The 22,227-nt window shown below is 44.7% G+C and overlaps 1 protein-coding gene across 1 annotated transcript in view; it reads left to right on the top strand.

Annotated features, from left to right (window-relative positions):
- The window catches only part of LOC143804580 (heme-binding protein 2-like), a 34,539-nt gene that overhangs the window by 2,928 nt on the left and 9,384 nt on the right, over positions 1-22,227 (top strand). The window contains exon 2 of the mRNA XM_077282818.1: positions 17,026-17,155. Within this exon, the coding sequence (XP_077138933.1) occupies positions 17,026-17,155 (130 nt within the window). The remainder of the gene's footprint in view (positions 1-17,025; positions 17,156-22,227) is intronic.

The following is a 22,227-nucleotide window of genomic DNA, read 5'->3' as shown; positions in this document are numbered from 1 at the left end:
GAGCTGCCGTCGCTGAGACCAGACCAGGCATCGCTGGAGTAGGTGAGAATGAATCATACTGTATGATGTCGGCAAGCGGGGGGGGGAGTGGGGGTTTAAGGTGACCCCGGCCCGGACTTTATAAAAAAAAACCTGCTCAGGTATGGCCCCCCTGCATCGTCCCACCCTAGGCACCTGCCCTCAAGTGCCTAGTGGCAAATACTGCCCTGGACGAATGTACCCAAACCTGTTTAAATTCAATCTGAGTCAAAACCAAACATCTAGAAACCACCTTCAGGGGTGACAAAAAGCTTCCCAAACAACTAAAATTAGAGGCAGTCACCATGAAAAGTAGCATCAATTGACCCGCAGAATAAATTTGCTATTGGCACAGCGCAGTCAGCCATGGGCCATGCATGAGGTATCCGGGTCTGGCCCAGCATTTAGAGCTTTGAATTGAAGTTTCAAATAGACCTGTTGATTAAAGGAGCGGTGTAAGCCTTCTTTGCTGGGAGCCCTGATATCTCATGCAAAAGCTCAATTTTTTTTTCCTTGCCACACTCAGGTGCCACAAACGTCAGCTGCATAGAGTAGTGTTGGTAGAAAAATGTAAGGATAGTAATACTTTCACTCAACTGCCTGTAAGTGCAGGCCTGCCGGTCTGGGGAGTGCTGCTGCTACAGGCAGCACACATGAAGGAGACCCAACTTGGATTCTCCACATTTAAAAATTGTCACATCACAAAAGTGGAATCAATTTCCACAAAGTAGAAACAGTATAATAGACCTCTGACACACTTTCCACTACAGGCAAACCACCTACCAGATGGAGACTCAATTTGGAATCTCCACATTTCAAAAAATTGTTTGTAACATCAGCAGCAGTAGCCACAGCAGGCATAGAAGCCACGACAAAGGTGTCACAGACTGCAATAACGCAAGATCAATGAATGACACTAAACTACACCATTGCCTAGTCTGCCCAGTCTGCGGCTAGGGTGCAAATTTAATTGGAGATCCATGACTTGTTAATTTTGATGAAAGTTAGGCGGTCTACTCTTTCAGAGGACAGCCCGGTGCGCTTATCCGTGAGGACACCACCAGCAGCGCTGAACGCTGGCTGTTGGGCATGACAAGACCTCCAAAAGCGTGACAGGCCACTCTTCCATTTTTGAAGACCAAAATGCAATAGGATACAAACCCCCCTGATGGCATTGTTATTGCCCCCCAGACTTGGACGCTGTTCTGCTGGTGCACAGGCTTTCTAACCCTCATATACGAGGCATACCGCTGTGCGGTTGCCAAGGAAAGAGTGGAGTAGCCTGTCCAGTAACAGATGTTGTCAGTGGTCTTTGGATGGGACGAGACGATGTTTGTTCATTTAAGCTTTCATTAACACCTGACCCACGTACATGTCAAACACCAAGATAATTGCCCCTTCCACCACGCTGTTTCCTACTCATGTTGTATGTACTCTTCCCCTCTTGTAACCTGCTGTTTCACAACCTTAGGCCCAGGCCCACACCTTTCAGTCAACTGTCACTAAATGAACAATCACTATTTATTTTTGCAACATCACTGCATGGCTTCCCTTCTCCCATCAGGCTGATACACCGGCTTACTCACCACTCTGGGCCATGCTGTGAATTCTGCCCTCTGCCTGCTACATGCTGTAAACCACACATCCTCTGCTTGCTGTGTGTATACTTCCTGGCTTTATGCTTAGAGCAGCGGTGCCTGCACTTCCTGATTCTTAAAGGGACAGCGTGCGCATTCCTAATGTTTCCCCAGTCTATTGCCAAGAGGCACCAGGTACTTAAGGCATCTCCACCAATGGGAAAATGCCTGAGCAATACTCTCACTCAGTCTGTGTTCAACTGCTGAGTTGCCAGGTCCTGTCCCTGCTTTTGTCTCTGCCACCCTGGGTACTGTATACCCAGGCCTGAATCCTGTATCTTGAACTATTACCTGTGTTTCACCTTGTCTGAACTAAGTCTTATTTCTGTTCCTGTTTGCATCTTAGTCTGGAATCTTCCCTACCCTGCTGTGTCTATCCATGTTCCTACTCCTTAACTTGCCTTTTCGGTACCTGCACCTGTCTCTATCTGGTTGTCGCTGTACAACATTAGTGCCCTTGGTGTACACTTGTTAGTTCACTTTAAGTACTTGTGTGAATCTGGTCCTGTCGGCTCCCTTTTCACATCTACAGCTCTGCTTTGCTCCCTCTCTGCCTCTGTGGCTCTGCTTTGCTCCCTCTCTGCCTCTGTGGCTCTGCTTTGCTCCCTCTCTGCCTCTGTGGCTTTGCTCTGCTCCCTCTCTGCCTCTGCGGCTCTGCTCCCTCTCCGTGGCTTTGCACTGCTCCCTCTCCGCCTCTGCTCCCTCTCCGCATCATCGACTCCTTGTTTGTCCAGTCTGAACTGGGTCTTACCCGTCCCCACATCCCATTCATACCTGCCTGTGTCCCAGTCCTTCCAGAAACTGTCTCCAGTCTGTACTGGTCCCTACCTGTTCTTATATCCCACTCGTACCTGCCAATGTTCCTGCCTTCCCCGCAACAGTTCCAGTTCCTCCAGTCTGAACTGTTCCCTTCGGCCTGCCAGTGTGTCAGCCGTGCCCATCTGCCTGCCAGTGTGTCAACCGTGCCCGCCCCCGCCAGTACTTGCCAGTCTAAACATCAGCTATATCTACAGTAGTCACGTGCACCTGTTAGTGTCCTGTCCACCTGTTGGTTCAGTTGCTACTCCCAGGTGCCGCCCTGGAGTGGTACCTGGCGCACAAGCCTGACTTTGCCACTAAATGCTCCAGTGAACACCAAGGTAGCTGCTTAGTCCAGCCCTTCCAAGGTTATTCTGGTTTGTAGTACAGTGTGGCCACAATCCTCGCTCGCATCATCCAGTCTAGGCGTGAGCGTTACAATTTTCTTAGACAGTGAGCCTGAACAACACTCTAAGGGTATGTGCACACATTGTGGAATGGTGTGTGGATTTTTCCGCACTGATTTTGGTAAAATCTGCAGGAAATCCGCACTGCAGATTTACTGCGGATTTACCATGGTTTTTGTGCGGATTCCGCAGCGGTTTACACCTGTTCCTTAATAGGAATCCGCAGGTGGAAAGCCGCAGGTGGAATCCAGCACAAAGAATTGACATTCCGGACAACAACGCTGCATTTCCGCACGTTTTTTTCCACAGAATGTGCACTGCGGATTATGTTTTCCATAGGCTTACATGGTACTGTAAAGTTATGGAAAACTGCTGCGAATCCGCAGCAACCAATTCGCTGCGATTCCGCAGTGTGTGCACATACCCTTACGATTTTGATGAGCAAATGTGGCCTCCTGCTTCCTCGCTGCAACAGTTTTATCCCAAACTATTTGGATTGGCAAAGAGGGCCTCCTGGCTAAACCCCTAACATTTTTTATAGCAAATGGTGCCTTGTAGTGCAGTAGGGTTGGTGCAGTATGACAGACAGGCAGTGACCATAGGAAAGTTCAAAACAAAGTTTCTTTCAATGTTCAGCATATTCGAAAATGGTATGCTCCAGATCGCAGCTGGGAACAAGACAGTCCGTGTCTGAGATTGGTTGCCGTGGACGACTGTATTGCAGTGTACGCTGAGGGGTGCCAGGCCTTTTGGCTCTGCTTGGCTCTGTGTTACTTCACTTAGGCTGAAGCTTTGCAAAGCCACCTGCTCTGCAGTTTGCAAACCAAGATTGACCTACCTAACCCTTTGCTGCAGGGTTTTTACAAGGAATCTGTGGCCATAGGCCACTTGTTAGACCTGGCCGGGAGGAAGCAGACCACCCCACTACCGTCCTGTAGTCTGCTCCAAAAATAAAAGCCCATGGCGGGTTCTCTTAAATCTGCCTTGGATAAATAGCTTGCCCAAGGCCAAAACTTTCTTTTATTTTGCCCTGCAATCACAGCCTGTGACTGTAATGCACTCCCGTGGCCTCAATAAGTTTCTATGCGAATCCTGAGGGACACATAGCGACTTTCACATATAACACCTGTCACTGTCTCACATATTCCTCCCTCTGTTCAAACTTGTGGGGTTGAACACTTGTTACCACACAGGAGGCCCGTCACAGGGCATCCACATTTGCCTGCGACTTCTCCCGATGTTCCACTGAAAAACTAAGAAGTTATGTATTGTCAGGAACCAACCAACCTTAGCATTCTTTTCCTTTGCGTTTCTCATCCAGACCAGGGGTGAATAGTCCGTTACTAAACGAAACTGACGCCTGATCAAATAGTAGCATAGGGACTTCAAAGCCCACTTAATCGCCAAGCACTCCTCCAGTACGCTATAATTTTTATCTGCCGGGATCAGTTTCCTGCTCGAGTAGGTGACTGGATGTTCATCCCCGTTCACCTCTTGCGACAGCACCGCTCCTAGGCATACCTCTGAGACATCCGTTTGTACAATGAAGGTTTTCTTGAAGTTGGGGCTGATGAGGACCGGATATCAACACAATGCCAATTTCAGGGACTGGACTCCGGGACTCCTCGATGAGTCCCAACTGAAGCATTTGCTTCACTTCGTCTGTGATAGCTTGCCTCTGGGCTTCTGGCACCCGCAACGGTACCCTTACCCTGGGCTCGTTGACAATGTCATGCTGAATCACTGAGGTCTGCCCCGGCAGCTCTGAGAATACATCCGTATTGTGTTGCACCAGAACCTGAGCCTCCCATCGCTGCTGTTTGCTGAGGTCATCATTTATTTTAACCTGACCCCCAGCAGCATCCTTGGCAGGTGCCAGAGGGTTCCCCGTTGGTACGACCGGAGTGCCCTCTGTGACCAAACATACCCTGTGCTTCCAGGCTTTTAGCAAGTTTACATGGTACAGTTGTTCAGGATTCCTTTTTATGGGCTGGTACACTCTATAATTTACTTTTCTCACCTTCCCTGTACCTCATAAGGCCCTTGCCACTTGGCCATGAGTTTAGTCTCCGAGGTGGGCACTAGTACCAATTAATACCCGGTCCCCTTCTTTAAAGGACCTATCCGTGGATCTTATATTATACGTGCGGCTCTGCGCAGCCTGGATAACCATCAGATGCTCCTTTACTATGGGCCTGACTGGCGCAATCTGGTCCTGCATGCTTGCCTCGTGCTCGTTCACACTACGATGCGGAGTTGGCTCCTGTTCCCATGTCTCCTTGGCTACGTCGAGCAGTCCCCTTGGTTGCCTGCCATACAATAGCTCAAACGGTGAGAAACCTGTGGACACCGGTGGTACCTTGCAGATAGCGACCATCAGATAGGGCAATAACATGTCCCAATCCCTCCCGTCATTGGAGACCTCCTTTTTAAGCATGGATTTAATGGTCTTATTAAATCTCTCTAGTAAGCCGTCGGTTTGTGGGTGGTACACTGACATGCGTAGCTGTTTGATCCGGAGCAGCTTACATAGCTCCTTGGTCACCTTGGACATAAAAGGAGTCCTCTGATCCATGAGGATCTCCTTTGGCAGCCCAAGGCGACATAACATGGCAAACATCTCGCGGGCTATTAGTTTTGCCAAGGTGTGGCGAAGAGGTATTTCCTCTGCGTACCGCGTGGCGCAGTCCACTATGGCCAAAATGTTGATGGCCATGGGTGGATTTCACTATAGGCCCTACCAGATTCATTGCTATCTGCTCAAATGGTACCTCTATGATGGGCAGTGGTACCAATGGACTCCGGTAGTGAGGTTAGTTGGCACTCCGGACACGTGTCACAGTACCTCTGGACTTCCGCTTAGATCCCATGCCAAAAGAAAAGCTGCAGTATGCGCTCATGCATCTTTTTGGCCCCCCAAGTACCCTCTCAGCATGTGGGTGTGAGCCATTTTGAGCACCGCCCGATGGTAAGATTGGCACTACCAGTTGTTCCACCACCTCATCCCGGATTTTATCCACCCTTTTGGATAGCCATGTGGGAAAAAACTGCCTCAGCACCCGGTTGCTGAGCCACTCCATTTATCTCTATCACCCTTTCTCGTGCCAGGGCCTGAGTAGGATTCTGGAATTGAGCTGTCCCGATCTTACCAGGGGACACTTTCAGCTCAGGGATCGATGGGGTCTCTTCGATCTCTCCTGAAAATACCTCTACGGGAAACCTATCGGGGTTACACTCTGTCAGTAGGTTAGTGACCCCTACGGTAGGTATCCCTGACTCAGGATCTTTGGGTTCCACACCTGGAATAACATTTTCCTTGGTAGGGTTAACCCTGGTCTCCCACAGGGACCAGAATAGGGGCAGGTCTCTTCCGAATACAGTCCCATATGGAAGGGTCTTCACTTCCACCACATGTTTGATTTCTCCACACGGTGTGGAAAAAGTAACCTACATGGTCGGGTACTCTCGGAGTTCCCCATGTATACACACCACCCCCACTTCCTGTTCATTGGGGTTGTCCCTGGCAACAAGGGACCCATGGACCAGAGTCATTAAGCTCCTCGAGTCCAAGAGAGCCTCTGTATGGTACCCGTTGATGAGTACCTGGCACAGTTGGGGTTCGCTGCCTGTAGTGGCGGTGCAGACTGGTTGGGCATACACAGACACACAGCGAGTATACCCACAGTCGATGGGTTCAGCTGTCAGGGGGCAGTTGGCGGCCACATGTCCGGGCCCTTGGCACCGCCAACACTTAATAGCTGCAGCACGACTAGACCTTGGGGCCGTTTTAGGGGAAGCGGGTCTCTTATCACTCTCACTTCGGGTTACATCCTCATTACGGGCTTGGTCCTGGTTGGCCCCTGGTTCTGGATAGTACAAATGCTCTCTAGCAGACTTCAGATGGGCCGGGCATGTACTGGCTTAAGCAGGGGAACACGTCTGGCACTGCAGGATCTGAGTCCCTGGCGACGTACTGTGTTACTGATGGTAGCCTTTGTTACGGTGGTCCCAGCTCTATGCAGGTCATTCACTAGGTCCTCCCATGTGGTTCTGGGATTTTTGCTCACCGTTCTTGTGATCATTTTGACCCCATGGAGGGAGATTATCAGTGGTCTTGTATGCCTTCCATTTTCTCATTGATTTCATCAGAACAAGCTGCTTGCCTATTGCAGATTCAGTCTTCCCAGCCTGATGCAGGGCTACAATTTTGTTTCTGGTGTCCTTCGACAGCTCTTTGGTCTTCACCATAGTGGAGTTTGTAGTGTGATTGTTTGAGGTTGTGGACACTTGTCTTTTATACTGATAACAAGTTCAGGCAGGTGCCATTGCTACAGGTAATGAGTGGAGGAGAGAGGGGCCTCTTAAGGTACCTTCACACTAAACGACTTTGCAGCGATAGCGATCCGTGACGTTGCAGCGTCCTGGATAGCGATATCGTTGTGTTTGACACGCAGCAGCGATCTGGATCCTGCTGTGATATCGCTGGTCGTTGCTGAAAGTTCAGAACTTTATTTGGTCGTCAGATCGGCGTGTATCGTCGTGTTTGACAGCCAAAGCAACGATGCCAGCGATGTTTTACAGTGGTAACCAGGGTAAATATCGGGTTACTAAGTGCAGGGCCGCGCTTAGTAACCCGATGTTTACCCTGGTTACCATTGTAAATGAAAAAAAACAAACAGTACATACTCACCTTCTGCTGTCTGTCACACGTCCCTCGCCGTCTGCTTCCCGCACTGACTGTGAGCGCCGGCCGTAAAGTGAAAGCAGAGCACAGCAGTGACGTCACCGCTGTGCTGTGCCTTACGGCCGGCACTCAGTCAGTGCGGGAAGCAGACGGCGAGGGACGTGTGACAGACAGCAGAAGGTGAGTATGTACTGTTTGTTTTTTTTACATTTACAATGGTAACCATCGGGTTACTAAGCGCGGCCCTGCGCTTAGTAACCCGATGTTTACCCTGGTTACCCGGGGACCTCGGCATCGTTGGTCGCTGGAGAGCTGTCTGTGTGACAGCTCTCCAGCGACCACACAACGACGCTGCAGCGATCGGCATCGTTGTCGATATCGCTGCAGCGTCGTTTAGTGTGAAGGTACCTTTAAAGAAGTTAGGGTATAGCTCCACGGTCCGGAGGGGCGGCGGTATCGCCGCAGCAGCGAAGCCGCTCGGCGCTAAGCCCCGCCCCCTTTCTGGGACGCGATGATGCCGGATGTGTACAGTACACATCCGGGATCATCGCACCCCTCGCCATAGGGCCCTGTGATATGCCTTGCGGGGACGCTGCGTCCCCGCAAGGTGTACGGACATGCTGCGATCTGAAAAGACGCGCAGCATGTCCGGAGTCGCAGGGCCACCGCGTGCGGGTTTCCACGCATAGTGGAGACGGGATTTCATAAAATCCCCTCCACTATGCTGGAACATCTGGACGCTGCTTGTTTGACGCTGCAGCGTCAAACAAGCAGCGTTTACTTACCGTGGAAACATACCCTTACAGGTCTGTGAGAGCCAGATATCTTGCATGTTTTTAGGTGACCAAATACGTATTTTCCCCCATAATTTGAAAAATAAATATGGCCAAATCAGACAAGGTGATTGTCTGGATTTGTTTTCTGATTTTTAACTCTCATAGTTGTAGTCTATCTACTGTTTCAATTACAGGACTCGCTCATCTTTTTAAAGTAGGAGAACTTGCACAATTGGTGGCTGACGAAATGCTTTTTCCCCCACTGTATCTAATGGATGTAACTGTAGAAAGATCTTTTTCAAGTCACAAAATGTTGGTGGGTATATTTTATAGGGATTAATCCTTCTTACACCCCCTTTAAATTGAGACTAAATCCTAATTTGCTTAATTAAATAACTGGAATTTTAATCTTGTTCGTTAATGTTTTTTGCTTGTATGTGTGGATTAGAAAATGTATTCAGGTAAAAATTTTATATCTTTTTTTTAACATAATTAAAATCAATGAAAGGGATTCATTGTTTAACCCTCTTGTGATTGTGATACACTGCATCCCAAACAACATTCATATTTAGAAATTTAGTTTATTACAGGGGATTATTTTTTTTCCTGCTATTCAAAATAACAGTCTTTTTTTAATTTTCCCAAAGTGGAACCAATGTTCTTTTTGTACGCTTCAGGGTAACAAGCGAGTGAAATGCACAGGAAATCTGCTGTGTATTAGGGTATGTGTCCACGGTCTGGAATCCCAGCGCTTTGGATGCAGCTGATACCCCGCTCCACCCAAAGCCCTGCCCCTTTTGTATGCGTGGTGATTCCGCCTGTGTTCACACAGGCGTTATCACCACATCCTATACATAGACTGTGTAATTTCTCTTGCGTTAACTGAGCGTCTCCGCAAGATAGACATGCTGCGGGCTATAAAGACGTGCCGCATGTCCGTTTCCGCGGGTCTGCCACCTGCGTGTTTGTACGCATAGTGGAGATGGGATTTCATAAAATCCCCTCCACTATGCTGTAACATCTGGACCCTGCGGCTGTACGCAGCGTCCAATCCGCAGCAAATACTGAAGGAATACGCCCCGTGGAAACATACCCTAAGAGTACTGTCGCTGTGAATGGGGCAAAATCTACAGTGTAAAGTAAATGGCTCCGCAGGTTTGGCATTTGCAGCCTGGCAATTTATGGTGCGGATTTTCAGCGTAACAGAGTTTGCAGCAAAGCATTTCATTATATGGCAGTATTCCACTGGAATAAAAGATTTTCACAAAAGGCGATGAATCAAAATGATTGTTAGTCGCCCCCCTGGGCAGTGGGGTACTCGGTACCAGGTCCAGTCTTAAAGGGGATGTCACGGTGGCTGCGACCCGGTCCGTGGCCCTGGGCGCCTAATTAAAGGAGAAAGGTCTTTAAAGGGAATATGGTAGAAAGTCTATTGTTCGTGACGCCACCTGTGGTTCTCGGTCAGTAGGGACTGACGCTGCTTAAAGGGGTCCTCTGGGGTGATGGTATGGCAGCTGGATGGTGATGCTTCCCACAGGTGAAGTGGGATCCCCAGGGCTCCCAAGATGTGTGGCAAGGATGTTGCATGCCGATGAATAATTGGAGGACGCAAGTTGTAAAGCCTTTACCTGGTTTACTGGTGGTAGTAGTCCACAGTCCAGGGTACCAGGTACAGGTGTCCTGAGGTCCGGCCAGCTCAGAGGCAATGGGGGAGAATCTCCTTCCCAGTTGAGGTCCGTGAACCTTTCCTCCTTGCGCTGTTGTATGAGGTCCCTGCTGTCTGAAGCTTACTGGCAAATTCCTCTTTTACCCTGTCCTGGAACAGGTACCTGCATGACGGGTAGCTTGAGCCGTTTTACAGGGACTCTATCATGCCCCAGGCTCCTCAGGTGCTGCTGCATCTCAGGTGTGGTGCGGGCTGATCACTTAAAGTTCTTAGCCCTCCGGTTCTGCTAAGTGTTCTAGAGTCCCACTAAAGCCTCGGGCTCCCGGTGTCTGGTTGCTGTGCTTTGTTTCTGAGGGTGCCCGGTCGCAGTTCCCCTCAGAGCCCTTTATCTCTCCTCTGCTCCTTTCCTCTGTAGCTCCACCACATTCAACCCCTCGGGTTCTCTGTCCTTCCTGGAGCTGCAGCTCAATCCTGGCTGCCAGCTCTGCTGTCTGCTCTGCGTCTCTCCTAGACGTCTGCTCTTCTTGGCCTCCCTGGACCAACTGTCTTACTCCTCCTCCAGATTGGGAAGCCTATAGCTAAGGGAAGCCCCCCTGAATCCGGGTCCTGAGCTCCCCCTTCTGGCCTGGATTTGGAATGTGTTGTGAATTTGGATTCTGGGCTCCCCCGGTGGCTACTGGTGGAATTGAACTGTGTCTTCATCTTCTCTGTTCACCTGTTCCCATCAAGATGTGGGAGTCGCTATATAACCTTGCTGCTCTGTTAGTTGCTTGCCGGTCAACAATGTTATCAGAAGCCTCTCTGTGCTTGTTCCTGCTCCTAGACAACTACTAGATAAGTTGGACTCTTGTCCATGTTTGTTTTTGCATTTTTGTTCCAGTTCACAGCTGTAGTTTCGTTACTGTGTCTGGAAAGCTCTTGTGAACAGGAATTGCCACTCTGGTGTTATGAGTTAATGCCAGAGTTTTAAAGTAATTTCTGGATGGTGTTTTTGATAGGGTTTTCAGCTGACCATGAAAGTGTCCTTTCTGTCTTCTGCTATGTAGTAAGTGGACCTCAAATTTGCTAAACCTATTTTCATACTACGTTTGTTATTTCATCTCAACTCACCGCCAATACATGTGGGGGGCCTCTGTCTCCTTTCGGGGTATTTCTCTAGAGGTGAGCTAGGACTAATATTTTCCTCTGCTAGCTTTATTTAGTCCTCCGGCTGGTGCTGGGCATCTAGAATCAACGTAGGCATGCTACCCGGCCACTGCTAGTTGTGCGTTAGGTTTAGTTCATGGTCAGCTCAGTTCCCATCTTCCAAGAGCTAGTTCCTATATATGCTTATGCTATGTTCTCTTGCCATTGAGATCATGACAGTGTTGTGTGTGGGTACCTTACCCGGTAAATAGAACTCCATTGCCTCCAAGCATGATATTACCCTCCCTGAAGGGAAGGCAACATCACTGTAAAAACAGGTTACCTGGGGAGTTACAATTGCACAGCACATCATATCACAGATAAACAAATATAATAACTAATATGTCCTAAGGACCTAATTTCACCATAAACCGGCCATGACTACTGTAGGTACTCCCCCAAAATTTCACAGAGAGGAATGAAAAGAATTATCAGAAGAGTTGTTCAAAAGCCATGGACAACCTGTGGAGAGATGGAGAAGGACCTGCAATCAGCAGGTACCATTGTTTTAATTAAAACAATGAGTAATGCACTCTGACTCCATGGTCTGTATGCATGCTCACCACGCCAGACTCCATTGCTGCACAAAATACATGTTCAAGGCCATTTAAAGTTTGCTCAGCAACATTTAGACAAGCCTGTAAAATACTGGGAGAATATAGTCTGAACAGATGAGACCAAAATTGAATTTTTTTAACAACCATAACAGCATGATTTGGAGGCCAAAAGGCACTGCATATCACCCCAAAAACACCATACCAACAGTGAGGTTTGGATGTGGGAACATCGTGGCATGGGGCTTTTATTCAGTATATAGGCACTGGCAAACTTCATAATTGAAGAATGTATGGACAAATGTATAGAGACATTCTTTAAAAAATTGCTGCCTTCTACCAGGATGATGAAAATGAAACAAGAGGGAACATTTCAGGAAGACAAGTATCCCAAACACACAACCAAGGAAACTGTCAATTGGTTCCAGAGAAAGAAAATAAAAATTCTTGGAATCGCCAATCCAATCACCTGACCAAAATCCACTAGAACATTTGTGAAAGGAGCTAAAGTTTAGAGTTCATAGAGCCCACACAGAGTGTTTGTGTGGAAGAATAGGTCAAAATCACACCTGAGCAATGCATGCGACTAGTTTCTCCATACAGGAGGCATTTTGAATCTGTCCACACCAACAAAGGCTTTTCTACGAAGTATTAATTACATTTCAGTAAACGTGTTCAAAACTTTTTCTGTCATTTCTCATTCTTGCACATAACTTATTACCATCTATGGATTGATTTCTTTGTCTATAATGATTTGATGGGTTGTTATCAATATTTGGTGAAAATTTCATGCCACTAGTACCTTTAGAAACATATTTAGTTTAAAAATTGATGATGTGTTCAATACTTATTTCACCCACACTAAATATATATAGTGGCATGTAAAAGTTTGGGCACTCATTGTCAAAATTACTGTTATTGTGAACAGTTAAGCAAGTTAAAAATGATCTCTAAAAGAGCTAAAGCTAAAGATAACACATTTCCTTTGTATTTTAGTAAAAAAAAACATTTTCATCTTTTACATTTTAAAAATTACAAAAAGGAAAATGAGCAAATGCAAAAAGCTTGGCCACCCTTAAAGTGTTTGTGTGCTCATATAACTTTGACCAAGGTTTCAGACCTTAACCCCTTTCTGCCAGCTGACGGAATAGTACGTCAGCTGGCAGATCCCCTGCTGTAAGGTGGGCTCCAGCGGTGAGCCCACCTTAAAGCCGCGACATGTCAGCTGTTTTGTACAGCTGACATGTGAGCGCAAGCGGAATCGCGATCCGCCCGCGCCCATTAACTAGTTAAATGCCGCCGTCAAGCGCTGACAGCGGCATTTAACTAGCAATCCCGGCCGCGCGGCCGGAAGTGCTCGCACTGCTGACCCCTGTCACATGATCGGGGGTCAGCGGTGCATTGGCATAACAACCAGAGGTCTCCTTGAGACCTCTATGGTTGTTGATGGCCGATTGCTTTTACCGTCACCCTGTGGTCGGCGCTCAAAGTACACCTGCCTTTCTGCTACATAGAGGTAATCTGTATTTCACCTCTATGTAGCAGAGCCGATCGAGTTGTGCATGCTTCTAGCCTCCTATGGAGGCTACTGAAGCATGCCAAAATTAAAAAAAGTGTTTAAAAATATAAAAAAATAAAAAATATATAAAAGTTCAAATCACCCCCCTTTCGCCCCAATCAAAATAAAACAATTAAAAAAATTAAACATGCACATATTTGGTATCGCCGCGTTCAGAATCGCCCGATCTATCAATAAAAACAAAGGATTAACCTGACCGCTAAATGGCGTAGCAAGAAAAAAAATCAAAACGCCAAAATTACGTTTTTTTGGTCGCCGCGACATTGCATTAACCCCTTCATGACCCAGCCTATTTTGACCTTAATGACCTCACCATTTTTTTGCAATTCTGACCAGTGTCCCTTTATGAGGTAATAACTCAGGAACGCTTCAACGGATCCTAGCGATTCTGAGATTGTTTTTTTGTGACATATTGGGCTTCATGTTATTTGTAAATATAGGTCGATAATTTCTGAGTTTATTTGTGAAAAAAACGGAAATTTGGCGAAAAATTTGCAATTTTCACATTTTTAATTTTTATTCTGTTAAACCAGAGAGTTATGTGACACAAAATAGTTAATAAATAACATTTCCCACATGTCTACTTTACATCAGCACAATTTTGGAAACAATTTTTTTTTTTTGCTAGGAAGTTATAAGGGTTAAAATTTGACCAGTGATTTCTAATTTTTACAACAAAATTTACAAAACCATTTTTTTTTTAGGGACCACCTCACATTTGAAGTCAGTTTGAGGGTTCTATATGGCTGAAAATACCCAAAAGTGACACCATTCTAAAAACTGCACCCCTCAAGGTGCTCAAAACCACATTCAAGAAGTTTATTAACCCTTCAGGTGTTTCACAGCAGCAGAAGCAACATGGAAGGAAACAATTAACATTTAACTTTTTAGTCACAAAAATGATCTTTTAGCAACAATTTTCTTATTTTCCCAAGGGTAAAAGGAGAAACTGGACCACGAAAGTTGTTGTCCAATTTGTTCTGAGTACGCTGATACTTCATATGTGGGGGTAAACCACTGTTTGGGCGCACGGCAGAACTCGGAAGGGAAGGAGCGCCATTTGACTTTTTTAATGAAAAATTGGCTCCAATCTTCAGCGGACACCATGTCGCGTTTGGAGAGCCCCCGTGCGCCTAAACATTGGAGCTCCCCCACAAGTGACCCCATTTTGGAAACTAGACCCCCCAAGGAACTTATCTAGATGCATAGTGAGCCCTTTAAACCCCAAGGTGCTTCACAAATTGATCCGTAAAAATGAAAAAGTACTTTTTTTTTCACAAAAAAATTCTTTTAGCCTCAATTTTTTCATTTTCACATGGGCAACAGGTTAAAATGGATCCTAAAATTTGTTAGGCAATTTCTCCTGAGTACGCGGATACCTCATATGTGGGGGTAAACCACTGTTTGGGCGCACGGCAAGGCTCGGAAGGGAAGGTGCGCCATTTGACTTTTTGAATGGAAAATTGGCTCCAATCGTTAGCGGACACCATGTCGCGTTTGGAGAGCCCCTGTGTGCCTAAACATTGGAGCTCCCCCACAAGTGACCCCATTTTGGAAACTAGACCCCCCATAGGAACTTATCTAGATGTGTGGTGAGCACTTTGAACCCTCAAGTGCTTCACAGAAGTTTATAACGCAGAGCCGTGAAAATAAAAATTAATTTTTCTTTCCTCAAAAATGATTTTGAGCCCAGAATTTTTTATTTTCCCAAGGGTAACAGGAGAAATTGGACCCCAAATGTTGTTGTCCAGTTTGTCCTGAGTACGCTGATACCCTATATGTGGGGGTAAACCACTGTTTGGGTGCACGGCTCGGAAGGGAAGGCACGCCATTTGGCTTTTTGAATGGAAAATTAGCTCCAATCATTAGCGGACACCATGTCGCGTTTGGAGAGCCCCTGTGTGCCTAAACAGTAGAAACCCCCCACAAGTGACCCCATTTTGGAAACTAGACCCCCCATAGGAACTTATCTAGATGTGTGGTGAGCACTTTGAACCCTCAAGTGCTTCACAGAAGTTTATAACGCAGAGCCGTGAAAATAAAAAAACATTTTTCTTTCCTCAAAAATAATTTTTTAGCCCGCAATTTTTTATTTTCCCAAGGGTTACAGGAGAAATTGGACACCAAAAGTTGTTGTAAACCACTGTTTGGGCACATGCCGGGGCTCGGAAGGGAGAGAGCACCATTTGACTTTTTCAACGCAAGATTGGCTGGAATCAATGGTGGCGCCATGTCGCGTTTGGAGACCCCCTGATGTGCCTAAACAGTGGAAACCCCTCAATTCTAACTCCACTAACCCCAACACACCCCAAACCCTAATCCCAACCCTAACCACAATCCTAACCCCAACACACCCCTAACCCTAGTCTTAACCCTAATTCCATCCCTAACCCTAAGGCTATGTGCTCACGTTGCGGATTTGTGTGTGGATTTTTCCGCACCGTTTTTGAAAAATCTTCAGGTAAAACACACTGTGTTTTACCTGCGGATTTTCCGGCGGATTTCCAGTGTTTTTTGTGTGGATTTCACCTGCGGATTCCTATTATGGAGCAGGTGTAAAACGCTGCGGAATCCCCACAAAGAATTGACATGCTGCGGAAAATACAATGCAGCGTTTCCGTGCAGTATTTTCCGCACCATGGGCACAGTGGATTTGGTTTTCCATAGGTTTACATGGTAATAAGCCCTCACCCGACCCCAGATTATGAAAATTGGAGACGCTACGGGTATCGGAATATCGCGCAATTTTATTTTTTTTTAAGCAAACTTTGGAATTTTTTTTCACCACTGAGATAAAAAATAACCTAGATATGTTGGGTGTCTATGAACTCGTAATGACCTGGAGAATCATGTGGCAGGTTAGTTTTAGCATTTGGTGAACCTAGCAAAAAAGCCAAACAAAAAACAGTGTGAGATTGCACTTTTTTTGCAATTTCATCACACTTGGAATTTTTTTCCCGTTTTCTGTTACACGGCATGGCAAAACCAAAACCATCATTCAAAAGTACATCTCATCCCGCAAAAAATAAGCCCTCACATGGCCATATTGACGAAAAAATAAAAAAGTTATGGCTCTGGGAAGGAGGGGAGCGAAAAACGAAAACGAAAAAAGCTCAGGGGGTGAAGGGGTTAATTAGCCTTTTTATGGTAATTGCTTGTTCACTATCTCCATTAGGAAAGGCCAAGTGATACAAATTTAATAGCTTTATAAAAACCCAGCCTCTTCTAACGTTGTGCCAAAAACCAGAAGCCATGGGTTCTTTTAAGCAGCTGCAAATTAAATGATGGAGGCCCACAAAGCAGAAGACTACAGGAAAACAGCAAAGAGTTTTCAAGTTGCCCTTTCCTCAGATCGAAATTTAATTAATAAATGGTAGTTAACAAGAACAATGGAGGTCGAGATAACATCTGGAAGACTAAACTAAATTTCAGTGAGATCTGCTTGCAGGATTGCTAGAGATGCAAATCAGAAACTACCCCCCTTGACTGAAATAGATCTTCAGAAAGATTTAACAAACTCTGTAGTTGTGGTACAATGTTCTACTGTTCAGAGACACCTGCACAAATATGGCTTTCATGGAAGAATCATCAGAAGAAAACCTCTCCTACGTCCTCACCATAAAATTCAGCATCAGAAGGAGCAATTGATTATTTAACACTAAAATAAAATGGGAGAAAAATAATCCTTATATTAATTTAAAATGTTTATATTCTTTTTCAGACTTTCGAGCTCAGAAGCTATGAATCCACTCACTGGGTAACAACACAGCTAAAAACGGATATGTTTGGTCTTGGAATAATGAAAAGCTTCAAACGCCTCTTGAACTATATTAACGGACAGAATATGGAAGGTAGTGTGTGTATATATATATATATATATATATATATATATATATATATATATATATATATATATATATATATATATATATATATATAGTATTGATGGAAAACAGTGGGGTTTTTGTGGCAGCGTATAATTCAGTTTATGTGCCAAAGCCAGAAGTGCATTCATTATGAATGGGAAATATATAAATATATAAAAGATGGGAAATATATAATTATAAAGGAGTTAGATACTTCTTGCTGATTCCACCTCTGGTTTTAGTTAAAAAAAAAAAACTGGATACAAAATTGCAGAGGTGTTTCCTTTGGAAAAACCCTGAAGAGGAAGCCTTTGCACTTGCATTTACTTGTGCAGCTTATACAGTACATGGTTGAGAAGTACTTCCCAATTGATGCAATATTATATACACACGTCATGGCGATCTCCCGTGCACAGTAGGCTGTATGTGGGGTGTCAGCAGATTCTGATAGATGACACCCGGCACTTTAACCCATTAAATGCTGCAATCTATATTATTTAGCAGGCATGCAGAGAGCGGGAGCTCCCTCTTCTCTTCAATTGGAGCCACCACGACGTAATCGCAAAGGGCCGATTGTTGCCATAGTGACCCACTGTCGTCATGATGATATTCGGGTCACTAGAGCTAGTAAACTGGCTAAATCACTAGCAAGGCAGATGGAGGCACTGTGGCCGCAGTTTGGCTGCCTTTGATCCATCAGTGTCTGTCTTTTTCTGTGTGCATAAAAGAGCAGGCCACCACAGTATTGTGCACTTCGTAAAAAACAAAACAGTACATCGCTGAACAGAGGCCAGACAGAGTCCAGAGTAACTCCTGCTGCCTCAGTATAGTGAATGACTCCTTCGGGGATTTCATCTGAATCACATCGCTCAGATTTAGATGGAAACCGCAAAGTGCTCAGCGTAGAGCGCTGGATAAATATAATCCCAAACGTTATATAAAATGTTTCCGACAAAAGCTTCAACTCAATCCACAAAAAAAAGCAAGTCCCCACTCAGGTCCATCATCTGTTAACGGAAATATAGGTGACTTCCACGTTACTGGAAACACAAAGGTTCTAAAAGTGAAATGGCTCCTCGTCCCCAAAAACAAATTCAGCAAATTCTGCACTCTCAAATCCAAATGCCCCATCCCTCTTGATCCCCACAGTGTGCCTAAACCGCAGTTGGCATCCACGTTTGCAATTTCTGTAGCGATGAGAGCCTGCCTAATTTATGGGATGCATGAACTGGGCACAATGTATGGGAAGTACAATGTACTGGTCACTACAACGTACTGGTCACTGCAACGTACTATTTACTATGGCTGTTTGCAAGTTTCACTCAGCAACAACCAATGCTGCTTGTTTCTGGAAAACACCCATGGAGTCAAAATCATCACTACACCTGTGGATAAATTCCCAAAGGGGTATTAATTTCAAAATGGGGGATTCTGCTCTTCTAGCACTTAGGGGCTCTGTATATGGAGTCTGCAAACTATTCTAGGAAAATCTGCGCTCCAAGAGGCAAATAAGGCTCTGTCCCTCCCGAGTCTCGCCATATGGCTAAGCAGTACTGTGAAGCCATATATAGGGTATTTCTACATTCAGCATAAATTGTGGGACAAATTTTGTTGCAATTTTTACCCATTTCCCTTTGTGAAGATGTAAAATCTGGGGCTAAAACTAAATTTTGGTGGTAAATATATAATTATTTTCTTCTTCATTGCCCAATGGTATACAACTCTGACTCACCTGTGGTGTCAATATGATCACTGCACCCCTAAATGAATTAATTGAGAGGCATAGTTTGTAAAATGGTGTCTTTTGGGGGGGTTCTGCTGTTCTGGCACCTCAGGGGCTCTGCCAAAGTGACATGAACCCTCAAACCAGTCCAGCAAAATCTGAACTCCAATATGGAGCTTTTTCCCTTCTGAGATTTGCACTGTGCCTCAAAAGTAGTTTTCGACCACATATGGGGTATCGGCTTACTAAGGAGATGTTGCACAAAAAATTGTGTACCATCTTCTCCTGTTACACTAGCAAAAATAAAAAATGTGGGGCTAAAATAAAATTTTTGTGGGAAAATGTGTTTTTGTTTTTTTTTTATTTTCACGGCTCTACGTTATAAACTTCTGTAACGCAACCTGGGGGATCAAGGCGCTCACCACACATCTTAATACATTCCTTGAGGGTCTAGTTTCTAAAATTGGATCACTTGTGGGGGATATCCACTGTTTAGGCATATCAGGGGCTCCCCAAATGCGACATGATACCTGCAGACTGTTTCAGCAAAATCCGCATTCCAAAATGTCACTCCATTTCTGAGACCCATTATTTCACCACATATGGGGTGTCTATGTACGCAGGAAAAATTGCACAACAAAATTTGTGGTCCATTACCATGTGAAAATAAAAAATTTGGGACTAAACCAGAAAATTTTTGCAGGAAAAATATTTGTATTTTTAATTTTCACAGCTCAATATTTATAACAATCTGTAAAGCACCTGGGGTCCAAGGTTCTCACCACTCATCTAGAAAAGTTCACTGAGGGGTATAGTTTTCAAAGTGTTTTTACTAGTCAGGTGTTTCCACTGTTAAGGAACATCAGTGGCACTCCAAACACATCATGGTGTCCGCTAATTATTCCAGTACATTTTATATTCAAAAAGTCAAATTGCACTCCTTCCCTTCCGAGCCCTGCCATGCACCCAAACAGTAGTTTTCCCCCACTTATGGGGTATCGGCATACTCAGGAGAATTTGCACAACAAATTTTATGGTGCAATATCTCCTGTTACCCTTGACCAAAATGAAAAATTTTGGCCTGAAATACATTTTTGTGCAAAAAATGTGTTTGTTTTTTTCACGACTCAATGTTTTATACTTTTGTGAAGCACCTGGGGGCTCAAGGTGCTCACCAGACATCTATACAAGTTCCCTGAAGGGTCTAGTTTCTAAAATGTTACTTGTGGGGGAGTTTTCACTGTTTAGGCACATCAGGGGCTCTCCAAACGCAACATTACAAATGCATGCTAATTATTGCAGCTAATTTTGCATTCAAAAAGTAATGTGCCCCCCCACGTATGGGGTATCGGCTTGATCAGGAGACACTACACAACACTTTTTGGGATCCATTTTTTTCCTGTTACTCTTGTGAAAATAAAAAAATGTGGGTAAACTTTTTGTGAAAAAAAGTTAAAATGTTAATTTTTTTTCCTTCAATATTCTAAAAATTTGTGTGAAGCCCCTGAAAGGTTAATAAACTTTTTGAATGTGGTTTTGAGCACCTTAAGGGGTGTAGTTTTTAGAATGGTGTCACTTTTGATATTTTCTGTCATATAGACCCCTAAAAGTCACTTCAAATGTAATGTCCCTAAAAATGAAAAAAAAAAAAAAAAAAAAATGGTGTTGGAAAAAAAGGCAATTACTGGTCAACTTTCAACCCTTATGTTTCAAAAATTGTGCTGACGTAAAGTAGACATGTGGGAAATGGCATTTATTAACTATTTAGTGTGACATAACACTCTAATTTAAGGGAATAAAAATGAAAAGCTTAAATTGCAACATTTCTGTTTTTTTCACAAATAAGCGCGTGATGTAAAATAAATTTTAAAACCGATCATGAAACTGTCCTCTAATCCCTTTTATCTTTGTATACTATGTTATGAAAAAACAATCTCAGAATCAGTGGGATGCGTTGCAGTGTTCCAAAGTTATTACCTCATAAATACTAATCATGAAGGTGAAAACTGTCTAGGAGGTGAAGGGGTTAAAAAGATATACAGTTACGTCCATATATGTTTGGACAGAGACAACATTTTTCTAATTTTGGTTAGACATTACCACAATGAATTTTAAACAAAAAAATTCAGATGCAGATGAAGTTCAGGCTTTCAGCTTTCGTTTGAGGGTATCCACATTAAAATTGGATGAAGAGTTTAGGAGTTTCAAACGTGCCATCCTGTTTTTAAAGGGACCAAAAGTAATTGGACAGATTCAATAATTTTAAATAAAATGTTCATTTCTAGTACTTGGTTGAAAACCCTTTGTTGGCAATGACTGCCTGAAGTCTTGAACTCATGGACATCACCAGACGCTGTGTTTCCTCCTTTTTGATGCTCTGCCAGGCCTTCACTGCGGTGGTTTTCAGTTGCTGTTTGTTTGTGGGCCTTTCTGTCTGAAGTTTAGTCTTTAACAAGTGAAATGCATGCTCAATTGGGTTGAGATCAGGTGACTGACTTGGCCATTCAAGAATATTCCACTTCTTTGCTTTAATAAACTCCTGGGTTGCTTTGTCTTTATGTTTTGGTCATTGTCCATCTGTAGTATGAAACGACGACCAATCAGTTTGGCTGCATTTGGCTGGATCTGAGCACACAGTATGTCTCTGAATACCTCAGAATTCATTCGGCTGCTTCTGTCCTGTGTCACATCATCAATAAACACTAGTGACCCAGCGCCACTGGCAGCCATGCATGCCCAAGCCATCACACTGCCTCCGCCGTGTTTTACAGATGATGTGGTATGCTTTGGATCATGAGCTGTACCACGCCTTCGCCATACTTTTCTCTTTCCATCATTCTGGTAGAGGTTGATCTTGGTTTCATCTGTCCAAAGAATGTTCTTCCAGAACTGTGCTGGCTTTTTTAGATTTTTTTTTAGCCTTTATTCTTGATGCTTATGAGCGGCTTGCAACATGCAGTGAACCCTCTGGATTTACTTTCATGCAGTCTTCTCATTATGGTAGATTTGGATATTGATACGCCGACCTCCTGGAGAGTGTTGGTCACTTGGTTGGCTGTTGTGAAGGGGTTTCTCTTCACCATGGAGATTATTCTGCGATCATCCACCACTGGTGTCTTACGTGGGCGCCCAGGTCTTTTTGCATTGAGTTCACCAGTGCTTTCTTTCTTTCTCAGGCTGTACCAAACTGTAGATTTTGCCACTCCAAATATTGTAACAATTTCTCAGATGTTTTTTTTCTGGAGAGCTCCTTTGACCGCATGTTTACTTCACAGCAAATCCTTCCAAATGCAAGAACCACACCTCAAATCCACTCCACTCCAGGCCTTGTATC

The sequence above is a fragment of the Ranitomeya variabilis genome, chromosome 2, assembly GCF_051348905.1.
Source record: "Ranitomeya variabilis isolate aRanVar5 chromosome 2, aRanVar5.hap1, whole genome shotgun sequence".
NCBI lineage: Eukaryota > Metazoa > Chordata > Amphibia > Anura > Dendrobatidae > Ranitomeya > Ranitomeya variabilis.
The sequence above is the reverse complement of the archived record's forward strand: the minus strand, read 5'-3'. Positions and strand labels throughout refer to the sequence as shown.